This window comes from Pleurodeles waltl, chromosome 7, assembly GCF_031143425.1.
Source record: "Pleurodeles waltl isolate 20211129_DDA chromosome 7, aPleWal1.hap1.20221129, whole genome shotgun sequence".
Lineage (NCBI taxonomy): Eukaryota > Metazoa > Chordata > Amphibia > Caudata > Salamandridae > Pleurodeles > Pleurodeles waltl.
The window spans coordinates 333,940,536-333,968,115 of NC_090446.1; the positions used below are offsets into that span (position 1 = coordinate 333,940,536).

General features: G+C 46.4%; 1 protein-coding gene across 1 annotated transcript in view; it reads left to right on the forward strand.

Annotated features, from left to right (window-relative positions):
- ACTR5 (actin related protein 5) overlaps positions 1-27,580 on the forward strand; it is a 156,210-nt gene that overhangs the window by 30,449 nt on the left and 98,181 nt on the right. The window contains exons 2-3 of the mRNA XM_069243778.1: positions 19,421-19,650; positions 25,802-25,971. Of these exons, the coding sequence (XP_069099879.1) occupies positions 19,421-19,650; positions 25,802-25,971 (400 nt within the window). The remainder of the gene's footprint in view (positions 1-19,420; positions 19,651-25,801; positions 25,972-27,580) is intronic.

Genomic DNA, 27,580 nt, shown 5'->3' on the forward strand with positions numbered 1-27,580 from the left:
AGTAGAAGTTCAAAGTGGGGCTTTTGTTTGGTTGTACTGTTGCTCACCTCCTTCTCCACCTAATCCTTTTTCAGTTACTAATATTCAGCTTCCGTAGGTGGGTCTCCTTAAACAATGCTGTGTCTGGGACTTGGAGGCTAAGGCAGGTAACACCTTTATTCTTCTAATGTACTTTGACTTGCTATTTATTTCTGATGGATACAACTACCTGTGGATTCCTCACCTAAAGAATTTTCACCACGCGCCAGCTTTCAATGGAAATTTTCTTCTAGCTCTGCACGTCGACGATGACATCACAATTGCCCGACTCCCACGCAACGCCATATGATGTCATCCAGGCAATAAGAGGTCCTCGTCGACGTGCAGACGTCAGTTCCCTTTTTTCCCGTGCCTTTGAGTTACGTTTTATTTCTTCGAGGCTACCAGGGAGCTACAGTTTCACTTAGGTGTAACAACGTCGCAGCCAAGGAAGTCTGGTTTTAAACCCTTTAGGGAGTGCGGAGGTCGGATGTCGGATCTCGGTCATGGACCCACACGAAAATTGCTTGTGGTGTCTCAGTTCTGACCACGAAGTTGAAGCGTGTAGTTCATGTCAACACATGAATCCAGAGGCCCTGAAGGAGCGGGAGGCCAAGTTGTTCCTGGCAAGGTCCAAGAAGAAGGAGAAACATCATCACCGGGAATCTTCTTCTCAGTCCTCGAGATCTCATCGGCCTCATCGAGACTCTCGGCGCCGGCATGGATCACGGTGCCGGTCGAGCAAGGACTGCTCACGTTCGAGTTCGCCATCGGCTCGACCGACTTGGGAGGTCAGCTCAACTGTTACTCCTCCGCCTCCGACGACTCCAGCTTCACCGGCATCTCCACTGTCGGTCTTTGAGGATGATCCGCATCAGGAGCCAGGGGCTTCTCCGGCGCAGATGGAGATGTCTGAGCCGACGCCGGCTGCGCCTCAAGCACTGGCTCCACAAAGTTATCCGGCGTTCCCGGCGCCGGGCATGGACCCGGCTGCATTCCTCAACATCTTCGCCACCATGGCGCCGGGAGGTGTGCATGCGGGGCCACCAGGTCCATTGGCCTTCGACATGGGTGTTCCGGCTTCTTATAGACCGACGCCCTTTCTTCCTTCAGGAAGTGCTGGTTCGGCGCAGGTACCTATGGTGTCACCTAGAAGACCAGTGACACCGACGATGTCCACCGCCCCGGCGCCGATGAGTTCGCCACAGCTCCAATCGACCTTAAAGAAGCCTATGGCGCCGGTGGATCCGGCGTCGGATGACTCCGAGGATCGAACCGTCTGAGGTCTTCGGCGTCGGCTGACGCCTTATCGACACCGGCTATCGAATCCAGGCTCCGCTCAAGAAGGTTAACTCTGAGGCGGCTAGAGGAGCAGGATTATGAGAAGCAGCTCTTGGAGGAGGGAGAGATTGTGGAGGTGTCAGGGGACCTGCAGGGATTGGACAGGGCGAGTGGTTTAGACACTTTCCCGGAGTGGGACTTAGCTTCTCCGGGGGAGTATACAGAGGAGGCAAACTCTTTTCATGCCGTGGTGCGGAAGGCAGCGGACTTTTTGGACCTTTCTCTTCCAGCTGCGGATGTCGAGACCAACATCCTTACTGAGGTGTTACATACATCATCAGCTGTGGCGGAGCCGCTTCTTCCATTCAATGATGCGCTTATGGACCCTGTTAGGGAGGTGTGGAAGAAGCCTGTGACTTCAACTGCCGTGAACAGGTCGGTGTCAAGAAGGTATCGAGTGGCTCCGGGTGATCCGGCGTTTTTATCCAAGCACCCGACTCCGGAGAGTTTGGTTGTGCAGGCTTCATGTTCCTCTCGCTCTGCTCTGGGATCTTTTCCAGAGTTCCCGCAGACAGGGAGTCTAAGAGAATGGACCAGTCGGCTAAGAAGGCGTTCTCTTCATGTAGCATGGCTCTGAAATCTACGAATGCTACTTGTATTTTAGGACAATATATTTTTGCTCTTATGGACGAGGCCAAGGGGCATTCTGGATTGTCTCAAGAGGTGCATAACCTTTTGTCGGATGCTCAGGCAGGTGATTCAGTCTGGACTAGACACCTCGGACTCGGTGGCCAGGGCTATGGGCACGTCCATAGCAACAAGACGGCATCCTTGGCTACGATCGGCAGGGTTCTCTCCTGATGTACAGACGACACTGCATGACCTGCCATTTGATGGGGACAAACTATTTGGAGCAAAAGCCGACTCTGCCTTGGAGCGGTTTAAGGAGAGTAGGGCCACGGCAAGATCTTTGGGACTGCAAGCACCCACTTCCTCTTCTTAAGATCATTTAGGAGGTTTAGGGGGTTTGGGCGTGGCTCTTCCTTTCGAGGCAGGCTCCAGGCAGTGGGACAGCAATCTTCAGGAGCTCTCCCTTATAGATCTTTCAGGGGCAGGGGTAGGGTTTGCACTAGAGGGGCCGCCCAGCAGCACTCTGCCTCTTCCTCCGGAGGGGTGCAGCAGGGAAAGCATCCTTAGTTCTCCATCACTCCCTGTTCACACATCTCCTGTAGGGGGGAGACTGTCTCACTTTCTTTACATGTGAGAGTCAATAACAACGGACTCTTGGGTCACTGACATTGTGGGGAAAGGTTATACTCTTCCCTTTCTGGAGTTTCCGCCTCCCATCCCTCCCCGCCCATCCTTCTGTTCGGAAGACCATCTTCTGTTACTACAACAGGAAGTGTTAACCCTTTTGTCGAAAGGCGCAGTGGAATTGATTCTAGAGCAGGAGAGGGGTCAGGGCTGTTATTCGAGATACTTCCTGATCCCCAAAACGGATGGTCGGTTGAGGCCAATCCTGGACCTGAGGATTTTGAATTGGTTCCTCAAGCAGGAAAAGTTCAAGATGCTGACCCTGTCACAGGATCTTTTGGCATTGAACGAAGGAGATTGGATGGTGTCTGTCGACTTGCAGGATGCTTACTTCCATATCCCGATCCGCAAGTCGCACAGGAAGTATCTACGGTTTGTGGTAGGGTCGCAACCCTATCAATTTGCGGTCCTTCCGTTTGGTCTTACTTCGGCACCTCGAGTCTTCACAAAGGTGATGGCGGTGGTTGCAGCAGAGCTCAGAAGGGGGATAGTGGTATTTCCTTATCTGGATGATTGGTTGATCAAAGCCAAGTCTCCGGAGCTCTTGCGGCATCACTTGCAGTCGACAACTCAGTTGTTGTTCGATCTGGGCTTTTCGGTGAACGTGCCCAAATCTCACCTACAGCCCTCTCAGTGCCTCCTGTTCATAGGGGCAGTACTGGACACAACATTGAATTGGGCCTTTCCTCCGCCGCAGCGGATTCAGGGCATTCAGGCGTTGATTCCAATGTTTCAGAATGGAGCGGTTGTTCCAGTCCTCAAGGTCCTTCGTCTGCTCGGTCTGTTCGCTTCTTGCATTCTGCTGGTCACTCATGCACGCTGGCACATGAGGGCTCCTCAGTGGTTCGTCCGCAGACAGTGGTTTCAACACAAAGGAGATCTTGAAGAATCGATAAGGATCTCCAGAGACGCTGCAGTGGATCTTCGATGGTGGGCTGCGGTCGGCAACCTTTCTCAAGGAAGGCCGTTCTCGGTGCCTCCTCCAGTGGCCACAGTTATAACGGATGCCTCCACTCTAGGGTGGGGAGCTCATCTGGTGGACCTGGAGGTCAAAGGTCGTTGGTCTCCAATGGAACAGAGGTTTCACATCAATCTGTTGGAACTGCGGGTGATACGTCTGGCTTTCAAGGCCTTCCTCCTTTCCCTTCGTGGTCAGTCGGTTCAGGTCCTGACGGACAACACTACCGCGATGTGGTATATAAACAAGCAAGGAGGAGTGGGGTCGTACCTTCTCTGCAGAGAAGCTCTTCGGCTCTGGTCCTGGGTTCAGGACCATCGGATTTGCTTGGTAGCAAACCATTTGGCCAGAGTTCTGAACATGCGTGCGGACAATCTAAGTCGGCGCATCTCAACCGATCAAGAGTGGCGTCTTCATCCAGATCAGGTCCTTTACATCTTCCAGAGGTGGTGATATCCACAGATAGATCTGTTTGCCACTCGGGAGAACACGCACTGCCTTTCATTCTGCAGCCTCCAGTATCCGATGCAAGGAGCTTTAGGGGGCGCGTTTCAGATGTCCTGGAAGGGTCAGTTGCTTTACGCTTTTCCTCCCATACCCTTAATTCCTCGGGTTCTGAGGAAGATCCACCAAGACCGGGCCCAAGTCATCTTAATAGCCCCGGATTGGCCAAGAAGGGTGTGGTATTCAGATCTTCACCAACTCTCTCTGTGCCCTCCGCTCCATCTCCCTTTCAGAGCAGACCTCCTCTCGCAGTCGCAGGGGCAGGTTTTACACCCCCACCTCCAGAGCCTGCACCTTCATGCCTGGAGATTGAACGGGGCAATCTGAGTTCCTTTTCTCTCCCGCCTGAGGTGGTGGAAGTTATATTATCGGCCAAGCGACACTCCACCAAATCAATCTATGCAAGCAGGTGGGCTAGATTTGTGAGTTGGTGTGGAGAGAACCAAATTGATCCCTTGAGGGCCCACTTATCTGACATCCTGTTGTTTGCTTTATCCTTTGGGACAGAGGGGTTGTGCAGTTGCCACTGTTAAGGGTTATTTATCCGCGCTGTCGGCTTCTGTGCCTTCCAGACCAACCCTCTTTGTTTAAGTCGCCTATTGTGTTGAGGTTCATTAAGGGTCTCACTAATAAGTTTCCGCCCACTCCGTTTGTTATGCCACAGTGGGATCTTAATTTAGTATTGACCTTTTTTATGGGTTCACCGTTTCAACCAATGCACTCTTGTCCATTGAGGCTTTTGGTTTTGAAGACTGTTTTTCTGGTGGCTATAACATCAGCTAGAAGAGTGAGTGAGCTCCAGGCTCTTAGTGTAGAACCCCCATATACTTCCTTTTACAGGGACAAAGTGGTGTTAAGGACCAAGGCGTCTTTCCTTCCGAAGATTGTTACACCCTTTCATTTGGGACAGTCCATTACTCTCTCTTCCTTCTATCCTCCACCTCATCCATCCAAGGAGGAAGAGAGGCTTCACCAGCTTGATCCAAGAAGAGCGCTGAGCTTCGTCGACAGGACGAGGGAGTTCAGGCAAGACGATCAATCTTCATCAGTTACGCGGGGAAGAGGGGAGGCAAAGCTGTCCACAAGAGAACGCTTTCCAGGTGGGTCATTCTTAGCATCAAGTTATGTTATACTTTAGCAAAGAAAGAACCTCCTGTGGGACTCTGAGCCCATTCCACCAGGGCTAAGGCTGCTTCATCGGCCTTGGTTAGAGGTGTTCCTGTGGTTGACATCTGCAAAGCGGCAACTTGGGCATCCCTCCACACTTTTGCCAAGCATTATTGTTTGGGATGGCCATTTTGCACGCTCAGTGCTGCAGGATTTCTTGGTTTGACCATTCAGGCACCCACCACCGGAGGCGGTACTGCTTTGGGACTCTATTCTTTAGGTAAGGAATCCACAGGAAGTTGTATCCATCAGAAGAACAAGTTACTTACCTTCGGTAACGCCTTTTCTGGTGGATACACTAGCTACCTGTGGATTCCTCACGGTCCCACCCGCCTCCCCGTTGCCTGACTGGTCTTACCACGAATTCCTTGGGTGAGTGCCCGTATAGTGTACCTATGTATTTACTGGTGCAATGTTTTTTATATATGTGTATATAGTTGTGTCTATATATATATTTTAAAAAAAGAAAAAAAAAAGAAAACATGTGTATATGTGTATATATTAATGCACAGTTTTCGTATTGTTTAATTCTATTGCTTATGTTTCATATTAGTGAAATAAATGTTGGTGTATAAGTCTGATTGATGTGCTCATATCACATCTGTAATGTCAATGTTCTCTTGTTCGCCTCAAAGGCACGTAAAAAATGGTGATAACTGACGTCTGCGCGTCGACGAGGACCTCTTATTGCCTGGATGACATCATACGGCGTTGCGTGGGAGTCGGGCAATTGTGACGTCGACGTGCAGAGCTAGAAGAAAATTTCCATCTAAAGCTGGCGTGTGGGGAAAATTCTTTAGGTGAGGAATCCCCAGATAGCTAGTGTATCCACCAGAAAAGGCATTACCGAAGGTAAGTAACTTGTTCATTTGGGACAAAAAAGCAAGAGGTTTCCAGGGGTACATCTCAGCCCTGATCTGTAAAGCTCCCCTTGTATATTATAAAGATGTCTCAACCATAATTTATGGTGCCACCCAAATGGATGTTAAACAGTGACTAAAGATGAAGAAAGGGGGCGGTCAAAGTGGGATGATGTTATTGGGGGGGGGGTATGTGTGGCAGGGAGATGATCAAGGGTCATGTCTAATGAGCGATGGCAATAAAGGATTTACTACATAATATTGGCCTCCAGGTCTTGAAATAAAAGATATACAAACCTCAAAGCTTTGAACAGGTGAAACTAGCCACCATGGGCCACCACCTCATGCTCCAGTATCAGCAGTAAGGGATTAGTGGATGTTCCTTATACATAGAACAGGAATCAGAAAACAGATATTATATAACGTTACATGGGTAGGTAGACAATCCCTATTTTACAGAAGGTGAGGTGCCCATGGTAGATGCTTAAGTGACTTCCGTTGTTTCTCCGGGTTGTTTGCTAATGTGAACTCTGTTCTTGTCATCAGTGGTCTTGAGGATAGAGTAGCAGGCTGTTATGTTTCCAGGCTGCTGAGATGACCTGAGGAGCTTGTGTGTGGCGGAGGAAGAAGGTATGATTTGCCAAGGAGGACCATTCCTTCTTGGGGCAGATCTGATGAGTTCTACAAAATTCCAGATTGGGTATGGTTGGTTGTTTGATAAAGTCCAAAAGGAAGGGTGATAAGAATGTAGCGAGCAGGGCTCAAAAAAATCCACTGACCACTCCCACCAGTCTTATCTGATCAGGTCGAGCTATTTTTGGTGAGTTGACACCAAATAGGTGTTCTGTTCAGTTGAAATGTGGAAGGGCAATAAAAGATGTCTTTAAATCTTGTTCTTATGTCACATTTGCTCTGTGTTCACTGATAGAGGTCAAAAGTCGTTTTTCTCAAAGTTGATTTTCCTTCTGACTGCAAAGTTCCAGGACTTTGTAAGGTGAACTGAGTGATCTGCTGCTCAGAATGTAAAATAAAAGGATATAGGGTGTTGTGATGTTTTTCCTAACACACAACATTTAAATGACTAAGTCATCTGTGCCAAAATTTCAAAATATATTTCAGTAGTTGTGAAAGCCCTTTTTTATATTTCTGTGTGATGGAAAAATATTTTAATAGGATGAAAACAAATCAGAATACTTTACATGTTTATGTGCAAATGATATGTTTTCTGAAACCCAATTTTCACATATTGTTAATGCCCTATATAGTTTTATCAGTAAAGCTGCAAGTTAGTGGAGAGGTTTTTGGACATTTCTTGGAAAGTTACTGTGTAGATGACAATATGTTACCACATCATGGTTTAGTGATATATTTATTAAAATTGAGTGTTTAAACAAACAGAGAAACACTCCTGCCCTGATGGCAATGTTGTCAGTAAACTAAAAGAAGTCCTAGGTTATGTGGGCTAGACCTCATGGGTATGTGGGCTAGATTCTTGTGATGCATGCAGCAAACTCTAGTCTACTTAATCAAACTAAAGAGTTTTTTTTGTACTGCAGAAATGCTGAGCTCACATATTTGAAGGTGCAATCATGTGAGAATTAAGAAAAAAGCACACTCTGTAAACTATTAGCCTAGGATCACACAATTTGAGACCCCTTTACGGGTCAAGTACATTACAGTTAGGTCGAGTAGATTAATTAAGTTACTCGACCTGCAGGTCTTGTAACATTTTAATGATTTTTTTTTAACCCTGAGCAAGTAAGCAACCTTAGTGTCCTTCGAAATGCCCCTAAAGTAGAAAATGTTCCTGCGACTTGTCTTCCATGTCCAAAAATGTTCTTTGGCAGTTGCTAGAGTTCCTGTCCAAGTTTCAGCCTATTGATCAGGTGTTCTATTTGGTCCTTTAACACTGTCACCCTCCTGTCTGTTAGGCGTCTTTTTAGTTTGCTAGGTCCAGTCTGCTGTGATTTGACATCTGCAGCAGTGGATATGATATCCTCCTGCATTGGGGACATCATGAGTCATATTGTGTTGAGTCCTTTCATGAAGGTGTCTGGCATGATTTCTGCTGTCCTATCTTCAAGCTTGTTTTCCCCACTACCATCGCTGAGAACTGGAGCTCACTTGTGGCTTTAGGTTGTGACATAAGTTGGGGCACTGTAGGGGGTTGGACACTCTGCGTGGCTCCCATAAGCTCTGTCAAGTACTGTAAGACAGCAGGCCAGTAGAGCAGTTGACATGTGATTGGTGCCTCCTGTATGAATGCATCAGACTGCAACTGTCAACGGGGAAGGTAGGTCTGTATTCAATATGTTTATAAACTGGGTCGGCTTGGCGCAGGTGTCAGTGGGCATATCATCCTTGTTGGGAAGACAAGGATGGACTCTTAAGTCCTAACCTCGCTCATTCATGATAATAGACAGGGTTGCAGTAAGAGGAGGGACGATGGCCATGCAAAAGATCACTAGATAGTGAGAGTGCTAAGCTCTTTTGTCCCTGTGGTTGAAGCAGATTGTTTGGGACTTTTACAAGTAGACTTCATGCACAGGAAATGGCATTGAAAGGAAAACCTTGTGTTGACAGGTCAGCTCCCCTGAGAGAGTTTATCAGTGTTTAACTTTACAGTATTTCTGGTGCTAATGCAGTTTTTAGATGGCATCTGACCCATTAAGTCGAAAATGTGATAGCGGGTACCAGTGTTGCTGTTCTGTTCCTAATCTTATGAAACTTATTCCCAATTTGGGCTGCTCCAGACTGGGCCTCACACAACAGTGCCTTCTCACACCACCACATTCATTGTGGTGCTGCAAGGTGAGCAGGCCCCTCCCTACCACCCCAACCAGGATACAGTACTGGAAGTGGGCGAGTCTACAGTTATAGGTTGTAGAAGAGCACACCATATCTAAAGACCTCCATGCATATATTATGAGAGACACTTTCTTTAGTAAGGTCCAGTGGATCAGGCAGTTTCATGATTGTCACCTTCTTATGCCTTTGCAATCGGAGGCAATGCAAACCCGTTTTCCATGTTTACAGATGACCAGGGAGTCGCATTCAGGGGGTCTTTAAAAGGGTGCACTGTGGTCTTCTCTGAGCCATAGGCAAGTCATTACCATTTCAAGCACAGAATAGCTGCTGATTTCCATAGTAATTTGGCAGAACAGCAGGAGCTCTAGCAAATGCTGGTGAATGTGGGCTGAGCCAAGCCACTCTATGCCTTTCCAGTCCTGTATCTTTAACAGTCACTCTGCATCAGTGTACTAAAGACCAGAGTAGTAGGTTTTGACCCTCAGAAGAGCACTGATTCCATCACCAAAACCAAAGCACACCCAAGAACGTCTTTGGACTTAGGAAAACTTACCACACAGTTGGAGGAGCACTGTGGACACCTTCTGTCTCGCAGCACCCAGACTTCTGCTCACTATTGAAACGCTGACATGAGGCCTGCTGAACTGCAGCTCTAAGTGAGAGCTGGTAAGACTTGTTTCCAGTCCATCAAGCCTCTGGGAGAACTTCTGATTAAAAGCGCCAGGACACTCTGAACTAAGAAGCCATTGCAGAACTACCAAGGCTTGTGCTTCCTAGCGGGGCTTACATGAATGATCGGCTCATGTGAATGTTGAATGTCTACAGTTCTTATATAGGGTATGAGTACTTGGGGATTGTTCTCAGACAACGCTAGAATGCCGGCCTTACAGATATGTGTATTTGCTGTGTGCAGTATTTTACTTCCTGTTCGTATATATAAATACTGCTTTTTTTAGGTCAAAGCCTACCAGCACAGCTATCTGGTTTGCTAACAACATCTTGGGGACATTCAGAAAGCTTCCATGGGAATGCATTCCACCATTGCTTACTGTTGGTTTTATGGTTTATAACTCACACATGTTATGGTTTTCTGTTTGCTAGCTTTTATTGTCTTAGGCTGTCCAGCTTGGATTTGTCCCTCCAAGAGGCAAAGCCTTTTCATACTACATCTCCTTGAGTTCCTCCATAGGAGCTCATTTCTATAAACAGGCATATAAATCTTGTTTTTATCTTGTCACATTTACTGTGCATTCAAAAACAGAGGTCAAATGTCTGTTTCTGAGAGAGCTTGGAGTTTAACTGTCTTTCTCTGATGTCAAAGTGAGAGTATCTGACAATTTTGCTGGATACTAAGGGTAGGAAGGGGTGTTTTTTTTCTAGCACATGACAACCTTTAAATGAACTGTGCAAACATTTCTGAATATATCAGAATTAGAAAAGCAGAAATGAAGCATAATTTTTGTTAAGTGTGTTAGACGCAAATACTTTATTATGATCAAATCAGTACTCTTTGTGATGCCATTTCCACACTTTGTGTGCTGTATAGTTTTATTAGTAACATTGCATTTCTGATGGATACAACTACCTGTGGATTCCTCACCTAATGAATACTCCCATGGCGCCAGCATTCGACGGAAATCTTCTTACTAGTCTCTGCACGTCGACGAGGACGTCACTCTAGCCCACGCGACGCCGCCTGACGTCATACAGGCAATAAGAGGCCCTCGACGACGTGCCGACGTCAGTTCCCTTTTTTCCGTGCATTCAAAACGGTTATCTTCGAGGGAGCAACTGTTACTTTTGTGGTTACAGTGTATTTTTGCTGCGTAGTCTTTCGCTGTGGTAATAATGTCGCAGAGAAAGTCTGGATTCAAGCCTTGTCGTGAGTGTGGAGGCAAGATGTCGGTGACGGATCCTCATTCCGATTGCCTTTGGTGTTTGAGCTCCGACCACGACGTCTCGACTTGTGATTCATGCCAGCACATGAATCCAAAGGCCCTCAAGGAACGTGAGGCGAAGCTGTTTATGGCGAAATCGAAGGAGAAGCATCACAAGAAGTCTTCTTCACCAAGACATCGGCGTCATCGAGACTCCCGGCGCCGTAGAGAATCTCGGTGTCATTCGAAGGAGACTCGTTCCAGGTCTTCGGATCGGCGCCGAAGGACATGGGAGATCAGTCCCACGGTTACGCCGCATCCTTCGACGCCGTTGCCCTCTCCGACGTCTCCAACTTCACCTGGACAGGCGTCGGTGATTGAGGTATTGGAGCCTCAGGTGTTTTCTCCGGCGTTGCAGACGTCGAGGCCGGCGTCGGGGTCGCCTCCGAGACAGGCACCCCAGTATCCGGCTTTTCCCACCCCTGGAGCCGATAGTTCCGCATTCTTGAATGCGATGTATGCCATCTTCCAACAGATGGCTCCAGGGGGTGCTCCGGCTGGGCCTTTGGCCTTTTCATTGGGTGATCCTGCGCCTCTTCGGCCGGCACCCTTTATGCCCTTTCTCCCTTTTGGGAACGTGGGCTCGGCGCCAGTGTCGGCGCCGGTGGCCGCTCCAGTGGCTTCAGAGGGATTGGCCCCGGGGATTTCCATCCCGTCGACGTCGGGATTTCGGCCTGTGACTCCGGTGGGTCCATCTGCTTCGACTGCTCTTTCGTCGGCGCCAAAGTTACCTGTGGCGCCGGACGCGGCGTCGGTGGCTTCTGAAGATCGGCGCCGATCTTCGACTTCGGCGGAGGCATTGTCGACTCCACGTATTGAACAACGGCTTCATTCGAGGAGACGTGCTCTCCGTGTATTAGAGGAGCAGGAGTACCAACGAGCCCTGGAGGAAGGAGAGCTAGAGGACTCGGGTGATGGGCTGCGTGGTCTGGAGTCGGCCAGTGGGCTGGACACTTCCCCTGAGTGGGATCTTTCGTCCCCGGGAGAATATACTGAGGAGGCTGCTTCCTTTCACGCAGTGGTACGGAAGGCAGCTAGTTTTTTGGACCTGCCTTTGCCGGTGGTGGAGGCTAAACAAAACCTTCTAACCGAGGTGCTACATCCGGCCTCAGCTGCGGCGGAGCCTCTTTTGCCATTTAATGACGCTCTGCTGGATCCGGTGTTAGAGGTGTGGAAGAGGCCGGCATCTTCCCCAGCAGTTCACAGAGCCGTGGCCAGGAGGTATCGGGCGGCTCCGACTGACCCTGGTTTTCTGTCTAAGCACCCTACGCCGGAGAGCTTGGTGGTGCAGGCCTCCTGTTCATCCAAGTCAGCGCCTGGTTCTTTCCCGACGGTGCCTGGGGACAGAGATTCAAAGAAACTAGAGGCGCAGTCCAAGAAGATTTTTTCGTCCTGCAGTCTGGCGTTGAAGGCCACCAACGCAACCTGTATCCTGGGGAGGTATATTCATGCTCTGATGGATGACATTTCCTCATCATTTACAGAGCTTCCCCAGGGTCTTTTGGATGTTGTTTCAAATGCCCAGGCTGCTGCGACCCAGATTATCCAGACGGGACTGGATACGACCGACTCGGTAGCCAGAGCAATGGGCACAACTGTGGTGGCAAGGAGGCAGGCCTGGCTCCGTAACTCGGGCTTTTCTGCGGATGTACAGTCCACATTGTTGGATCTCCCGTTTGATGGGGACAAACTGTTTGGAGCCAAGGCTGATTCGGCCTTGGAACGTTTTAAGGAGAGCAGGGCCACGGCTAAGTCGTTAGGGCTCCAAGCTCCTTCTTCCACGGCCTCTTCCAGATTTTTCAGGAGGTTTCGTGGATTTGGGCGTGGCTCTTCCTCCTCTTCCTTTCGGGGAAGATATCAGCAACCTGCCTCTTCCCATCCCTATAGATCTTTTAGAGGGAGAGGTAGGGTCCGCACCAGAGGAGCCTCTCAGCAGCACTCTGCCTCTTCCTCATCCTCTGGCGGGGTGCAGCAGGGGAAGCAGCCTTAGGCTTCCACCATTTCCCACTCACTCCTCTCCTGTAGGGGGAAGATTACAGCATTTTCTCACCAAATGGAAGACTGTTACAACGGACACTTGGGTTCTCAGTATTGTGGGAAAAGGCTACACCCTTCCCTTTCGGGAGTTCCCGCCCCTCATCCCGCCCCGCCCTTCTTATTGTTCAGAAGAACACCTCCTGTTGCTAGAACAGGAGGTACAAGCCCTCCTTTCAAAGGGCGCAGTGGAGTTGGTCCCAGAGCAGGAAAGGGGTCGAGGATGTTACTCAAGGTATTTCCTGATTCCCAAGAAGGATGGTCGTTTGAGACCAATCCTGGACCTGAGGATCTTGAATTGGTTCCTCAAGCAGGAAAAGTTCAAGATGCTGACCCTAGCACAGGTGCTTTTGGCGTTGAACAAGGAAGACTGGATGGTGTCTGTCGACTTGCAGGATGCTTACTTTCATATCCCGATACTCAAGTCACACAGGAAGTATCTCCGGTTTGTGGTGGGATCGCAGCACTATCAGTTTGCGGTCCTTCCGTTTGGTCTTACTTCAGCACCTCGAGTCTTCACGAAGGTGATGTCGGTGGTTGCGGCAGAACTCAGAAGGAAGGGGATAGCAGTATTCCCTTACTTGGACGACTGGTTGATCAAAGCCAAGTCCCCGGAGCTTGTGTCGCATCATCTGCAGTCAACAACCCAGTTGTTGTTCGACCTGGGTTTTTCGGTGAACGAGCCCAAATCTCACCTAGAGCCCTCTCAGCGCCTCCTGTTCATAGGGGCAGTACTGGATACAACATTGGGTCGGGCCTTTCCTCCGCCTCAGCGGATTCAAGATATTCAGGATTTGGTTCCAATGTTTCGAAATGGAGCGGTAGTTCCAGTCCTCAAGGTCCTTCGTCTGCTCGGTCTGTTTGCCTCCTGCATTCTGTTGGTCACGCATGCTCGCTGGCACATGAGGGCTCTTCAGTGGTGCCTCCGAAGGCAGTGGTCTCAACACAAAGGGGATCTAGAGAGTACTGTCAAGATCTCCAGAGATGCTGCTGTGGATTTGAAGTGGTGGATTGCAAGCAACAATCTTTCACAAGGAAAGCCGTTCCAGCAGTCGCCACCAGTGGCCACAGTCATAACGGATGCTTCCACTCTAGGGTGGGGAGCTCATCTGGGGGATCTGGAGATCAAAGGTCTTTGGTCTCCAGAGGAACAGATGTTTCACATCAATCTGTTAGAGTTACGGTCTGTACGTCTGGCTCTCAAGGCCTTCCTCCCTTCCCTTCGTGGTCAGTCGGTACAGGTCCTAACGGACAATACTACCACGATGTGGTACATAAACAAGCAGGGAGGAGTGGGGTCGTACCTTCTCTGCAGAGAAGCTCTTCGACTGTGGTCCTGGGCAAAGGACCATCAGATTTGCTTGATAGCAAACCACCTGGCCGGAGTCTTGAACGTGCGTGCGGACAGTCTCAGTCGCCAATTCTCGGCAGACCACGAGTGGCGTCTCCATCCAGATCAAGTCCGTTTAATCTTCCAGAGGTGGGGGTTTCCTCGGGTAGATCTGTTTGCCACTCGAGAGAACGCGCATTGTCCGTTATTCTGCAGCCTCCAGTATCCGATGCAGGGAGCGTTGGGGAACACGTTTCAAATAACCTGGTGCGGCCAGTTGCTTTACGCGTTTCCTCCCATACCCTTGATTCCTCGAGTATTGAGGAAGATTCGCCAGGACCGGGCTCTAGTCATCCTAATAGCTCCGGATTGGCCAAGGAGGGTATGGTACTCCGACCTTCTCCAACTCTCAATGTGCCCTCCGCTCCGTCTCCCTTTCAGGGCAGACCTCCTCTCGCAGTCGCAGGGGCAGGTTCTACACCCCAACCTCCAGAGTCTGCACCTACATGCCTGGAGATTGAACGGGGCAACCTGAGTTCCTTCTCTCTCCCGCCTGAGGTAGTGGATGTTATATTAGCGGCCAGGCGACACTCCACTAAATCTATCTACGCTAATAGATGGTCTAAATTTGTTGCGTGGTGTGGAGAGAGGCAGATTGATCCTTTGCATGCTCATCTATCGGACGTTTTGTCTTTTGCTCTGTCTCTAGCGCAGAAAGGTTGTGCAGTGGCTACCATTAAAGGTTATTTATCGGCCTTGTCAGCCTTCATATGTCTTCCAGACCAACCATCTTTATTTAAATCCCCTATTGTTATCAGATTCTTGAAAGGTCTTCTAAATAAATATCCTCCAAAGCCATTCGTTATGCCGCAATGGGATTTGTCCTTGGTCCTGACTTTCCTTATGGGGTCCCCTTTTGAACCTATGCATTCTTGCCCCTTAAGGTATTTGGTTTTAAAAACAGTCTTCCTGATAGCTATAACATCAGCAAGGAGAGTGAGTGAGTTGCAGGCCTTATCAGTAAAGCCCCCTTATACAACTTTTTATGGGGATAAGGTGGGGTTGAGGACCAAGGCTGCTTTCCTCCCGAAGGTTGTTTCACCTTTCCATTCGGCTCAGGCAATTACTTTGTCCACGTTCTATCCTCCGCCTCATCCTTCTAAAGAGGAAGAAAGACTGCACCGTCTGGACCCAAAGAGGGCGTTGAGCTTCTTTATTGATAGAACAAAGGATTTCAGGCTGGAGGATCAGCTGTTTATTGGATACGTGGGCAAGGGGAGAGGAAAGGCAGTCCACAAGAGAACACTATCCAGGTGGGTTGTTCTTTGCATTAAAATCTGTTACTTTTTGGCAAAGAAGGATCCTCCTGAGGGCATTAGAGCTCATTCCACCAGAGCTAAGTCGGCCACTTCGGCCTTGGCCAGAGGTGTTCCTGTGGTCGACATCTGCAAGGCCGCAACTTGGTCGTCCCTTCACACTTTTGCAAAACATTACTGTTTGGATTCTGAGGTTAGAAGGAACGGCCATTTTGCACGGTCAGTGCTGCAGGATTTCTTGGTTTGACCATTTAGGCACCCACCGCCGGGCGTGGTACTGCTTTGGGACTCTATTCATTAGGTGAGGAATCCACAGGTAGTTGTATCCATCAGAAGAACGAGTTACTTACCTTCGGTAACGACTTTTCTGGTGGATACATTAGCTACCTGTGGATTCCTCACGGTCCCACCCGCCTCCCCGTTGCCTTTCTGGTCTTACCAAGTAATCCTTGAGTACGCTCCTCTTGGTCTTTGAGGGTGCAATAGATGTTGTATATATTATATTTATATATATGTATATATCTTTGTGTATATACTTGATGTGTATATATATATTTTTTAAAAAGAGAGAGTTATATATATATATATATATAAAAGATTTACAGTTATTCATGCAATGTTGTGTATTTTTACAATGTAATGGGATGTTGCCTTGCTCTTTCATTGCATTGCCTGGTTGTTCTCATGCACGTAAAAAATGATTGGTACTGACGTCGGCACGTCGTCGAGGACCTCTTATTGCCTGTATGACGTCAGACGGCGTCGCGTGGGCTAGAGTGACGTCCTCGTCGACGTGCAGAGACTAGTAAGAAGATTTCCGTCGAATGCTGGCGCCATGGGAGTATTCATTAGGTGAGGAATCCACAGGTAGCTAATGTATCCACCAGAAAAGTCGTTACCGAAGGTAAGTAACTCGTTCGTCTGTGCAAATGTAATGATCATTTCTATTGAAAATGTATTTTGTTATAGCAGGGTTCTACCACACCATGCATAGTCCACTCTACACCACTCCACTGTACTCTGCACCACTCCACACCATTTCACTCTACTCTACACCACTCTACACCACTCCACACCACTTCACTCTACATCACTCCACACCACTTCACTTTACTCTACATCACTCCACTTTACACCTCTTCGCACCACTGCACTGAACTCTGTGCTGAACCACTCCATTGTACGCTTGTGAACTCCACCTAACTTCACTGTACACCTCTCTACTCTCATCTGTCCCCCTCTACTCTTTGCCAGTACACTGTATGCCACACTACTCTACACCACTGCACTTTTCACCACTGCACTCTACACAACTCCGGTGTAGACCACTCCACTGTACTCTGCACCACACCACTCTGCAACACTGTGCTTTATGATACAGCACTCTACTCTGTACCACTCCAGCCCCTTTACTGGATGCCGGTCAACTGTAAGACACTCTAATCCACACTATGTCACTGCACTGTACACTACTTTACACTATGCCATTACTCTTTGACACTCTACTCTGTGCCACTGCTCTCTACCCTGCACCACTCCACTTCACTCTATTCTGAGGCAATCTGCTCTATTCCACGGCATGCTGACACTCTGCTCTACCGCCATGCACACCGTGCCATTGAACTCTCCCCCAATCTATCCTGCATTTCTGCATTCTATACCACTCTACTCTATATCACTGCACTCTGCACCACTGCACTCAGCAGAACTACAATCAACATCACTGTACTCAACTCCACTCCACCCTGGACAACTCTCACATGGCCGCTGGACTCTATGCTGCACCACTGTACTCTACGCCATTACACTCTACTACACACCACTGTAATCTATGTCACTGGCTTGGATGATGCTGAATTCTGTACCCCTACACCGTATGCCACTGTACTCTGCCACACTCTATGCCAATGCACTCTATGCCTCTCTGTGCTGCTGCACTCTACTCTGTACCACTGTACTCCACGCCATTGCATTCTATGCCACTTTACTCTACACCACTCTGCGCCAATGCCTACACAACTGCACTCTCACAGTCTGCTCTGGATCACTGCACTCCACACCTCTGAACTCTGTCACTTTACTCTGTGCTGTGGCATTCCATGCCAATGCAATCCAGGTTAAAGCACTCTGCGGCAATGCACCATACGGTACTGCATTCTGTTCCACTCTATTCTGCGCCATCGCCCGCAAACACCACTCCACTGCACTCTACTATACAACACTCTAATCTATGCCACTGCGTTCTACGACTCTGCAGTGTATTCCGCTGGATTCTATGCCGCTGCAATCTACACTGCTATACTCTGCACCAAATCACTCCACACCAATCCACTCCATGCCACTCCAGTGTATGACACTCTATACCACTCCAATACACGCCACTCTGTGCCACTCCAACCTTGGACGCTCTACTCCACTATTCCCCATTCCACTCTACGGCACACTATGCCACTCTCCTGTATGCCTCTAACTTTAGCCATGCTAAACAGCAGCCATGCTGGAGTACAATTGGCTAAAACACATTGGCAAAGCCAACAGCTGAAACCTGTTGGCTTTGCCAGTGCTTGTTCATTAAAGCAATTATCTGACTGAACTTTCATTTACTGGGGTTGCTGAGCATGTTTTTGAGTTGTGTGTCTGTACACCTTGCATCTGCCTCTCTTCAACAACCCGAGAAGCCTTGTACTGCTCGACCCTGGCTACAACTGAGAGTCAAGGGACGAAGGTTTAATACTTGGCCCAGTTACTCCGGAGTAAAAGACCACAACCAGCATGGTTGGGTTTCTCCTGCTGATCCTCTGAAAGGGGATCTGACAGTGAATTATAATTTTCTGTAAGTAGTTCTAAGTTAATGAAATTTAAATTTATTTTTAGTTTGTTAAATTAACTTTAGTCAATAAACTTTAATAAATGCCCCTATATTTTTCTCTTGGAAATTCTCAGTGATGGATATTTCGACAAGTAGGTAGAAAGTAATCAGTAGTAACTTTACGCTTTTAGATTCAGTCGTCTAAGCCTCTGATTTGAGAGGTGGAGAGTCTTGAGTATACCTCTAGGTATAAATCTCCACTTGAAAATACTCAATGACAAAAAATGTGGAGCATTACAAAATGGTCTTAGTGTAGAGCTACACTTGAGTAGATCCACACATGCAAGCTTACCTACCTTTGCAATTGGGGCCAAATAGCTTTTTCTGAGTGACAAATTACATTAGGGCATTTCTCTGAGGTATGCAAATAATGCACTGTTGTTTTCTTCTACAGCATTTGTTTGAACTTTGTAGGGTCTAGAAAGATTGCTAATTGATGTAAGCTGCCAGGAGGCTGGGAAAGAAGCTAGGGCTTTTTTATACCCCCATCTCAATGCTTTTCTTTGCCTGCCGCTCTAACGCAGTCAAAATCAGAAGACCTTTCAGCATATACAATTTAATAGATTATCTTTCAGTTTTCTGTGTTCACGGTGGCAAGATTTCATGTTGCTACCACCCCAGGTATTGTGCACTTATTTTAAATACATCTTTGTTCACGTACAAGCCTTTGGTAAGGAAGACGGGGCAGGAATGCTGTTTTCCGACCTTGCTTTGGGTAGCTTCATGACAAACTGTATTTTTCAAGTGCTTCATCTGTTTCACAGTTATTTGACCAGAGAGCAACTTAAAATGATCTGACCTGGAACTTGAGCAAGGAATGCATAATGAAGTCAATTGAATTGGAGCTAAGTCGTCTACTAGTGACGTTGTAATAATCTGTTATTTGTTGCCTTTAACTGTTGAGGCTATGAAGTGTGGATTGTTTTCTTCCCTTTGCTTCGACTCTCTAAATGCTTCATTATGTGTTTTTTTTTTTTTTTTTTTTTTTTTTTTTTTCTTTTTCTTTTTCCCTACTTATATCTAGGGCTCCATTGACCACCCCATTGTGATAACTGAGGCGCCCTGTAACTCCCTCTACGCCCGGCAGATGATGTCCGAGTTGCTTTTTGAATGTTATCAGGTTCCGAAGGTCTCATATGGAGTTGATAGTCTCTACAGCTTTCGCCACAATACCAAGGACAGAACCCCATCCAGCGGCCTGATCATCTCTTCAGGTTACCAGTGTACACATATATTACCGGTTTTAAAGGGCAGGTGAGGTATAGCCCAGCAACAACAGACAGTCTGGCACATATTTTGACTTAGCTTGGCTGAATAAGTCTCCATATCATCATAGTGCGTATTTTATTCCTGCTACCCCATAATTTTCTACTTTCCTGATGATTGACAGTGGTCTAATTCAGAAGTGTGATTTATTATCTTTACTTTGAGGTGACTACCTATCTATTTTGTACTGAAGTGTCAGTGTCCTTGCACCCTTTAAAATACAACATGTGAATTTTATAGGGTGGGGAATGCAGTTTTCCACCTATCTTTTCTCTTCGACTTGGACAATAATTTAATTTGCTGCAGTGTGTATGCACAGGGTATTTAAACATATAAAGCAAATTATAAAAACCAAAGAGAGGCAATATCTAGACTTGATGTGGACTATCCTAAAGAAGAAATCACAAAGATAATGCATCTAGGTTTCAAATATTCATCATTTTCATAGTAATTTGTTCATTGAATTAAATCCTGTGGGTTGAGGAGGACAGTGATGATGAAGCATATTCCTCTTTTATTACAGAGTGGCACTTGAAACTTTCCTGTAGATGAAGTGGCATTCAAATGGAAATCTGACTTGGTATCTAGACCTTTATCACCATAATGGCACAAGTCTCTTAGGTTCTTAGAACCAGTTCAGTGGGCCTTAATGTTTCCAATAGAAACAATACACAGTCTTGACACACTTGAAGGAGATTCTTTGGATTCCTTAGAATAATCTTCTTTGCTTAGCTATAATTCATCTCCAAAGCATGTGCAAGGAAGAGTACTGTGCGATCACGTGCTTTTTCAGTGTAGGTTCCAAATATATCCCTACAATCCCAAGAGATTAAGTTGAGAGATGACGTGTTGTACAAACTCCAATAACCTAAAATAATCTGCTGTGCATACTCTCAAAGTTCAAATAGGCCTAGAGGACAAAGTGTAGCACGACTAGGTTTTAAATGTTGTGGAGATCCTGGTGGGTTCACTGTTGGTATTTCTTGACTGGGCCGCTTGTTGTGGTGCCTTCTTTTTTTATCCAGATCCATGTTTATTCAGTTACAGGTAGAAATTGATTTTATGAGGATTGGCCGGGTTATCGTACACAATGTAATTGTGACATTCTTGATGGGAAATGGTAGGGATTGCTGAACACCCTAATCCAGTGGTGGCCTCATATCACAGCAACGATCCCTTTTGACTGTATAGCTTCATTACTTGTGGCATTTTATCATCACCAAGGTTGTTGTGGAATCCCTATACTACTAGCATACTTTCTCAAAATAAAGGTTTGACGTCCTTAATATGATTAATATCTATCTGTTTCATAGAAGAGTCTACTTTAATCCCTGAGTAATCAAAACAGGTCATTTGTTCCAGATGGTACAGTATGCGTTAACAGGTTTCACATAGCTGGTGATTGGTCTTTCCCAGATTCAAGGGCAATCAGGTGATCTGAAGCTGGAATGAAAGACAATATACTGTCTACTATTTTTGCTTTCCAAGTGAAGTATCCTTTCTCTTCAGTGGGAATTCCCAAAGTCTCTGCTTCTTTTTGTGTGGGAACTTAATTGATTTGGTGACACCATTCTGTGTGCACTTAAATTCAATTACCGCTAGCTTTGCCAAACCTTCCAGCCAAGTAAAATAAATTATCACATTTTCAGATGACTGTATGCAAATCGATATAGATATTGCTTCACCAGACAAACTACATTAGTGAGCCATCTTGTCATTGGTATGTCTAGCATTCTTGTACCATTTGAAGGACGAGCATTCTCAGTGTTCAAGTGCTGGCTGTGTGTTTTTGAAGATCCATGGAATAATCTTTGTGTGTAGCAGTTGGGCAGGTGAATTGTGATTGAGTTCCCCCAGAATTATGCCAACTTTATTGATGTCTACTTTATGAATGAATGATTATAGTCTTGGGAGGAGCTTGACAGGGCCACTAAATTGAGGGATCCTGCAATGTTCTGGAGGGTTGTCAATCAACCCTTGTTCGCAGGGTATGAGAAACCAGCATTATATACAGCCATCCTAGCAGAAGCTTGGGTAGACCACTATAATAGTATTCTTAACTTTGGAAACAGAGAGTATAATACTACAATCAGAGAGGTAGCTATTGGTAATCTGGAGTTGTACTCTAACTTGTCTGATTCCGTTGACGTTGAGGATACAATTGCTTCTATTATCCAGAGTCCTGCAGGAAAGCCCCTGGCCCAGATGGGGTCCCCCTAGACCTTTTTAAAGGTCCTATTGCATGCAGGGCCCCAATTTTGACTAATGTTTTTAAAGCTTTGATCAATGTTGAGCTTGTTACCTCTTGGATGGAGGCCGTAGATTAACCCATTTTTAAGAAAGGGGATAGACACTCCCCATCTTGTTACTGCCCGGTTTCCCTTCTAGATATCTCCATTAAAGTACTTGGCCGAATTAATTTAGCTAAACTCAAGGTTTGGCTGGAAGAATCCCATGCATTTTTAAGGGCTTAGTATGGGTTTCAGCCTGGGTGGGCGCAATTGAGCAGTGTCTGAACCTTCAACTCACTGTTGGAAAATATATCAAGGCAAGGAGGGGTTCCATTCACCTTGCAATTTATGAACCTCACCTGTGCCTTTGATCTGGTCAATAGAGGAAGCTCTGGGACATCCTGCCGAGGCTGAGATTCAACCGGGTTATAAATGGTCTGTTACAGAGGATGCACTGGGATTGTTTAGTCGGTGTCGGATTTGTAACCAAGCGCGACGTCCCCGCTGCTATTAAATCTACCTTGGGTGTCAGATAGGGTTGTGTGATGATTCCCCTACTGTTTCTTATATATATCAATGACTCAGTCTTATTTGAACAAAGCAGCGAAAGAAATGCCTAATATGAAATCCGGTGTTCTGCTGGTTTTACTGTGCGCAGACGATGCAGTTTTAATTTCTAGAACTGCAAATGGATTATGGTTTTATGGAAACTTATTAAATCCTTTGCGATGAGCATCGGACCCAAGAGTGTTAAAACCATAGCATTTAATCTGGGTGGGTTAGAGATTTGTAAGGTTAAGACCTTTAACTACCTTGGTATTCGTCTTCACCATAACTTAAATTGTCACAGCCTTTACTCTTACATGGTGACTCAATGTCAAAGAGCAGTGGAATCAGTTTTTACCTTTGCTCACTGGCTTAGTCACACGCTGGTGCGAGAAATGATTAATATTTATAGGTGCAAGTGGTTTGCCATAGCAATTTATGGAGCTGGTATCTCCCGGCTTAGGGGGATCGGACCATTACAGAGAGTCAAGAATAAATTCTTTCAAAGACTCCTGGCCGTTCCCTAAACTACCCCCTTTTAGGATCCAATCGAAGGTGGACCTAGCCCCCATAGCGGACAGGGTTAAGCTTGAACCCCTGTTACTTTGGCTCAGGATCTGGGGAAATGTGGATGATGACCTTTCTAAAAGTGTGCTGGAAAACTGCCTTTTCCAAGATAATGCTTTGCCAGTCCCTTGGATTAAATATATTTAAAAAATGCTTTAAAGATCTAGGTTTCCCAGAGCTATTCTCTAAACCTGAGGCCATAAGGGTAAATACTGTGTCGCATGTGAAAGTGGCCTGTAAGGAAAAACCTAGAAGTTTCCACCAGGAAAATGTTGACAAACTTTCAAAACTGATTACAATTTAATTAAAACATCGTTGGGCTGTGGATTATATTTATCAACTTTTAATACTAAGTACAGGCTTTATCGTATACAGTTTCGCTTTAACATCCACACTTTTAATACCTTTTGCTAAGGATGTTGATCGGAGTTCAACCTTGCCTAACTGTCCCTGTGACAATACATCCAAATAAAGCACTTTATTTTATTCTGTCACCTATAGTCTTACCCTAAGAAGTGCTTCCTGACCCCAATCATACACCAATCCAGGGCAAGATCCCATTTTAAGGCATTCATTTTCTCGCAAAAACTGAGCAAAACAGATCTTCGTGGCAAGTTTTGTTCAATGGTACTGAGAGTTAGAAGTAGGTATGTGGCAATGTAACGTACTATGCACATCGCATTTTGAGCGTTATATAAATAATCATTTTAAGAGTCCGTTTTTTAAGACTTTCTCTTTTTATATGTCTTATGTTTTTTTAACTGTGAATTGTTTTTATTGTGTGCTTTTATTAAGCCAAATAAAGAATATTTGACTGACTGATTCTGCTTGTGCTCGAGTAGCATGTGGCATGTGATGACTTCAAGAACCCAAGAAGAGTAGATCGGGGCTAGTGAAAGCAGAATGGAGATGATGGAATATGTTTTTTGAAGATTCATGCAAATTCCTACCCACCCACCCTCCAAACTGTATCTCTGTTAGATTTTTGTCATAAAGAGTCAAAAATGGTAAAAGTATTTCATAGAAGCATTTAGACCCTCATTTTGAGATATGCTTTATTATGATTCGACTGAGAACGTGAGGTGGTAGCCAAATCAAGATTTGAGGGTCTGCTGGAAAACCTCACTTCTAATGTTTCCCCTTTACATTTTACATACTAGAAACACTCAAAAAGTCTGCGGAATAAATGCCTGAAAGGATTAACGTGTAACCAGTGCGGAGAGTCGCATTTCTCTAGTTGTTCCCATTTCTCAGTGGCAACTTTGAAATCACTCCGTGTTTCAGCACTTTATAGTTACCAATCCCTGTAGATGCAGGAATATCGGGACATCTCAGCATGAGGGACCTTTAATTGGTGTAGCGCATGGCTGTAGCGTAAACGGTTAGTTAGAGAAAATCCATAGACACACCAGCCTTAGCATCACGAGTTTAACTCAACGAACGACCTGTCAAAAGACGACTCGGTGAGGGAAACAAACGTTTTCCTGCAGGTACAAGTTTGAATGATGGCATTCTAATCATATTAACATGGGAAACAGTACATCCAAGTGAGTTATTAATGAAAATGCAACTCGTTACTCGTCAGGGGTAGTAAGCACTATACAAATACTATTACAATTATTTTCTGGTTCTAATCAAGGACTTTCAAACTGATGCATTTGCCGAAAGAAACAGAGACCCGTTAATACATTTGTTGTCTTCTATTCTATATATTTAAATGTTTCTTTATATAAATCCCGTGCCGTTTCGACAAGGCGACATTACCAGGCTAGTGTCCCTACGTAACATTGCCCTTACTTCTTCTGTCTCTTTATTCAGCCAATTATTCGCCATGAACAACACATTTACACTCCACTGCCACCTGTTTATCGCATTGTGATAATTTAACACTGGGTTACTGCACTTGATTAGAGTTCTAAACTTTTAAATTTCTCTAATTTGAATGCCTATCAGTGGTCGCTAAGCTGTAACAATTACACTAAATGTTCATCCTCTGATATGCATACACCTACAGTGCCATTGTTGCTACCCATTTTAATGACGTAGGTGCTTTGTTTTTCTGTCAACGCTCGTTGCCTGAGTACATTCCAGCCATCGGCTCGCCTTCGAAGAAGGGCACTCATTGAACACTGTGTTGTTATAACCTAGTTTAACATGATTGTGCCTTGGGTGAGCCACTAATAATATAATGGGTGTATTTTAACATGATCATTAATTGGATTAGAATGGATTAGACACTAATACTATATAGTGGCGTAACACAACTTGGGGGGTGGGGGTAGAGGGCAGGGGTCCTTCCCCCGGACTCTGACAGGGCCTGCTGCCCGTCCACAGCATTCTGTGCTGAGGGGGGGCCCTAGAGCTCACCCCCACCCGCACCGCAGGTGTCTTTGATACGCCACTTATATTATAATCCATAGATCAAAGTAGCTTGAAAGCAAATGAAAAAATGTGAGCGAGAAACCAGCTGCTGCATCCTCTTAGTGATGCTGATACAACTGTTATTTGCCCCATTTTATACTAATTTAGGCAGAATGGAATGTTTTCTCAGGTCATAGTTCCACAGGGCTGTGTCCTGCCACATTACCTTAAGAAACCAGAAGTGAATTCAACAGATGTCGAATAACAGGGTATATTCCGGCAACTTTAGATCAAGCCTTGTGTTTCCTGGGACAGACAGATTTACTAGCTTCAGTTGATGTACAGTAACAAGTGCATGCATCTTGTCAAGCGCTAGATATCTTGGGACAGAAAGGTTGCCAAAGCTAACTTAATTTTTCTTTTGTGGCTAACAGGTTTGACGCAAAAAACTGTAAGCGCGTTAACTTGGGAGGTGGTCAGGCTGCCACCTACCTCCAGCGCCTGCTGCAGTTGAAATACCCTGGACACCTGGCAGCTATTACACTGAGCCGGGTGGAGGAAATCCTGCATGAGCATTGCTACATGGCCGAGGATTACTTTGAAGGTATGTGACTGGGCTATCACTGTAAGCTCCTCTGTTTCTCGCAGGCAGAACAAGACCCTCTTATCAGTTCAGCAATCTAGGAAAAAATGTGCTCCTTCTTTACAAAAATCTGGCAATTTGTAGATTGTGAGTAGGCCCAGTATGGGAAAAACTAAGCGCTGAAATTATTCTTTTAGACCTGCACTCGTCACTTCCCATCCGTGTTTCATGAAGAATGTAATGTAATGGTAACCGTGGAACTGCCTTCACGGCTGGATTGGGAACCCAAAGCAGCCCAGGCAACTTTTTCTGACCAGCTCAAAGGTACCTCGCACAATTTTAAGACCTCATAGGGTGAGTGCAAGCGTAAGCGTGCTGCTTTGGGACAGAGTTTGCAGCACTGCTGCAAAAGACGCCTCCAGTCACAAAACTGGCCCCACTGCTCCAAACCCCCCCCCCCCCCATCTCAGCCAACCGCAAAAACCCTGATTCCTACTACGGGCAGTCCAGCCCTGACTGCCTTCATTTTACTGCCTTCCCCTGAAATCCACCAATAAGCAAAGTAGAGTTCTAATGAAAAATGTTAAGCTAAACACATGGAATTTATACATTTTTGCACAAAAGAGATTGTCTTTATGCACTTAAGTAAAACAAAACACAGCGTTGTGAGTCCATACTAATGGCAAAACAACACCATACACATCTTTAACGTAATACAATTCCAAACTCCATTTACAAGCATCAGATGATGCTCTCCATTTATAACACTTAGAAAGCACTACTACATACCCTTATGCATCCAAGAAAACGTGTCATCTGGAAGCCAATTCCAGTGTTGGCTTCTTGGATGAAGAATCTTTCCCCCGAGGTGCTCTTCATTGGTGGCTCCCGCTAATGTCAAGGAGGGGGGCTAGGGTCCGGGGTGGGAACTAGGGGGGAAACATTTGGGTGCAGGGGAGTGTGTTGTGATGTGAACATAATCTAGAATATGAGCATTTCACTGTTCCAGAGGAGGCAGTTGGTCAGTAGCCTCTGGGATGGGTGGACGCCAGGTTGTGTTTCTCCCAAATAAACTTGAAATGGATATTGCTGTATTTATTTGGTCCTTATATCTTCCCTACATTTTGGCGACGAGTTACCTTGCTCAGGGGTACACACAACCTGGCTGTCAGCTCTGTTTTCTATTCACCGGCCGCATTGGAGTGTTGCTGCGGCGTTCCTGGAGAGCTGAAGGGGCCGTGTACGCTGCTCTTGTTGCTGTGCTTTCTGGAGGTGTTTGAGTGCTGCTTCCTATTCGGCACCGTGGTGGGGTGAGGGGAGCATGTGCGCTGCCTTTGGGAACTGTTGTGCGCAGCCGGACCGCTCTGGATTTAGATAGAGATTGGTTGCTCTGTGGCGGGTGCTCCTGCCCATGGCCTCAGTGGAAGACGAGTGCCTCCCAAGCAGGAAGCGCCAAACGTGTGTTGGGCAGTACCCCGGGAGGTGAAGGGGCCCTCCCGCAGTTTGCCTTGGCGCGTGCATGCGCTTGTGTGCTTCTCGCGTATGTGCTCGTGCGCACCAGCTGCCAGATCTTCTTTGGATTTTCCGAACATCGCGTCATAGTCAGCACTTTCTAGTTGAAAGAGTAAAA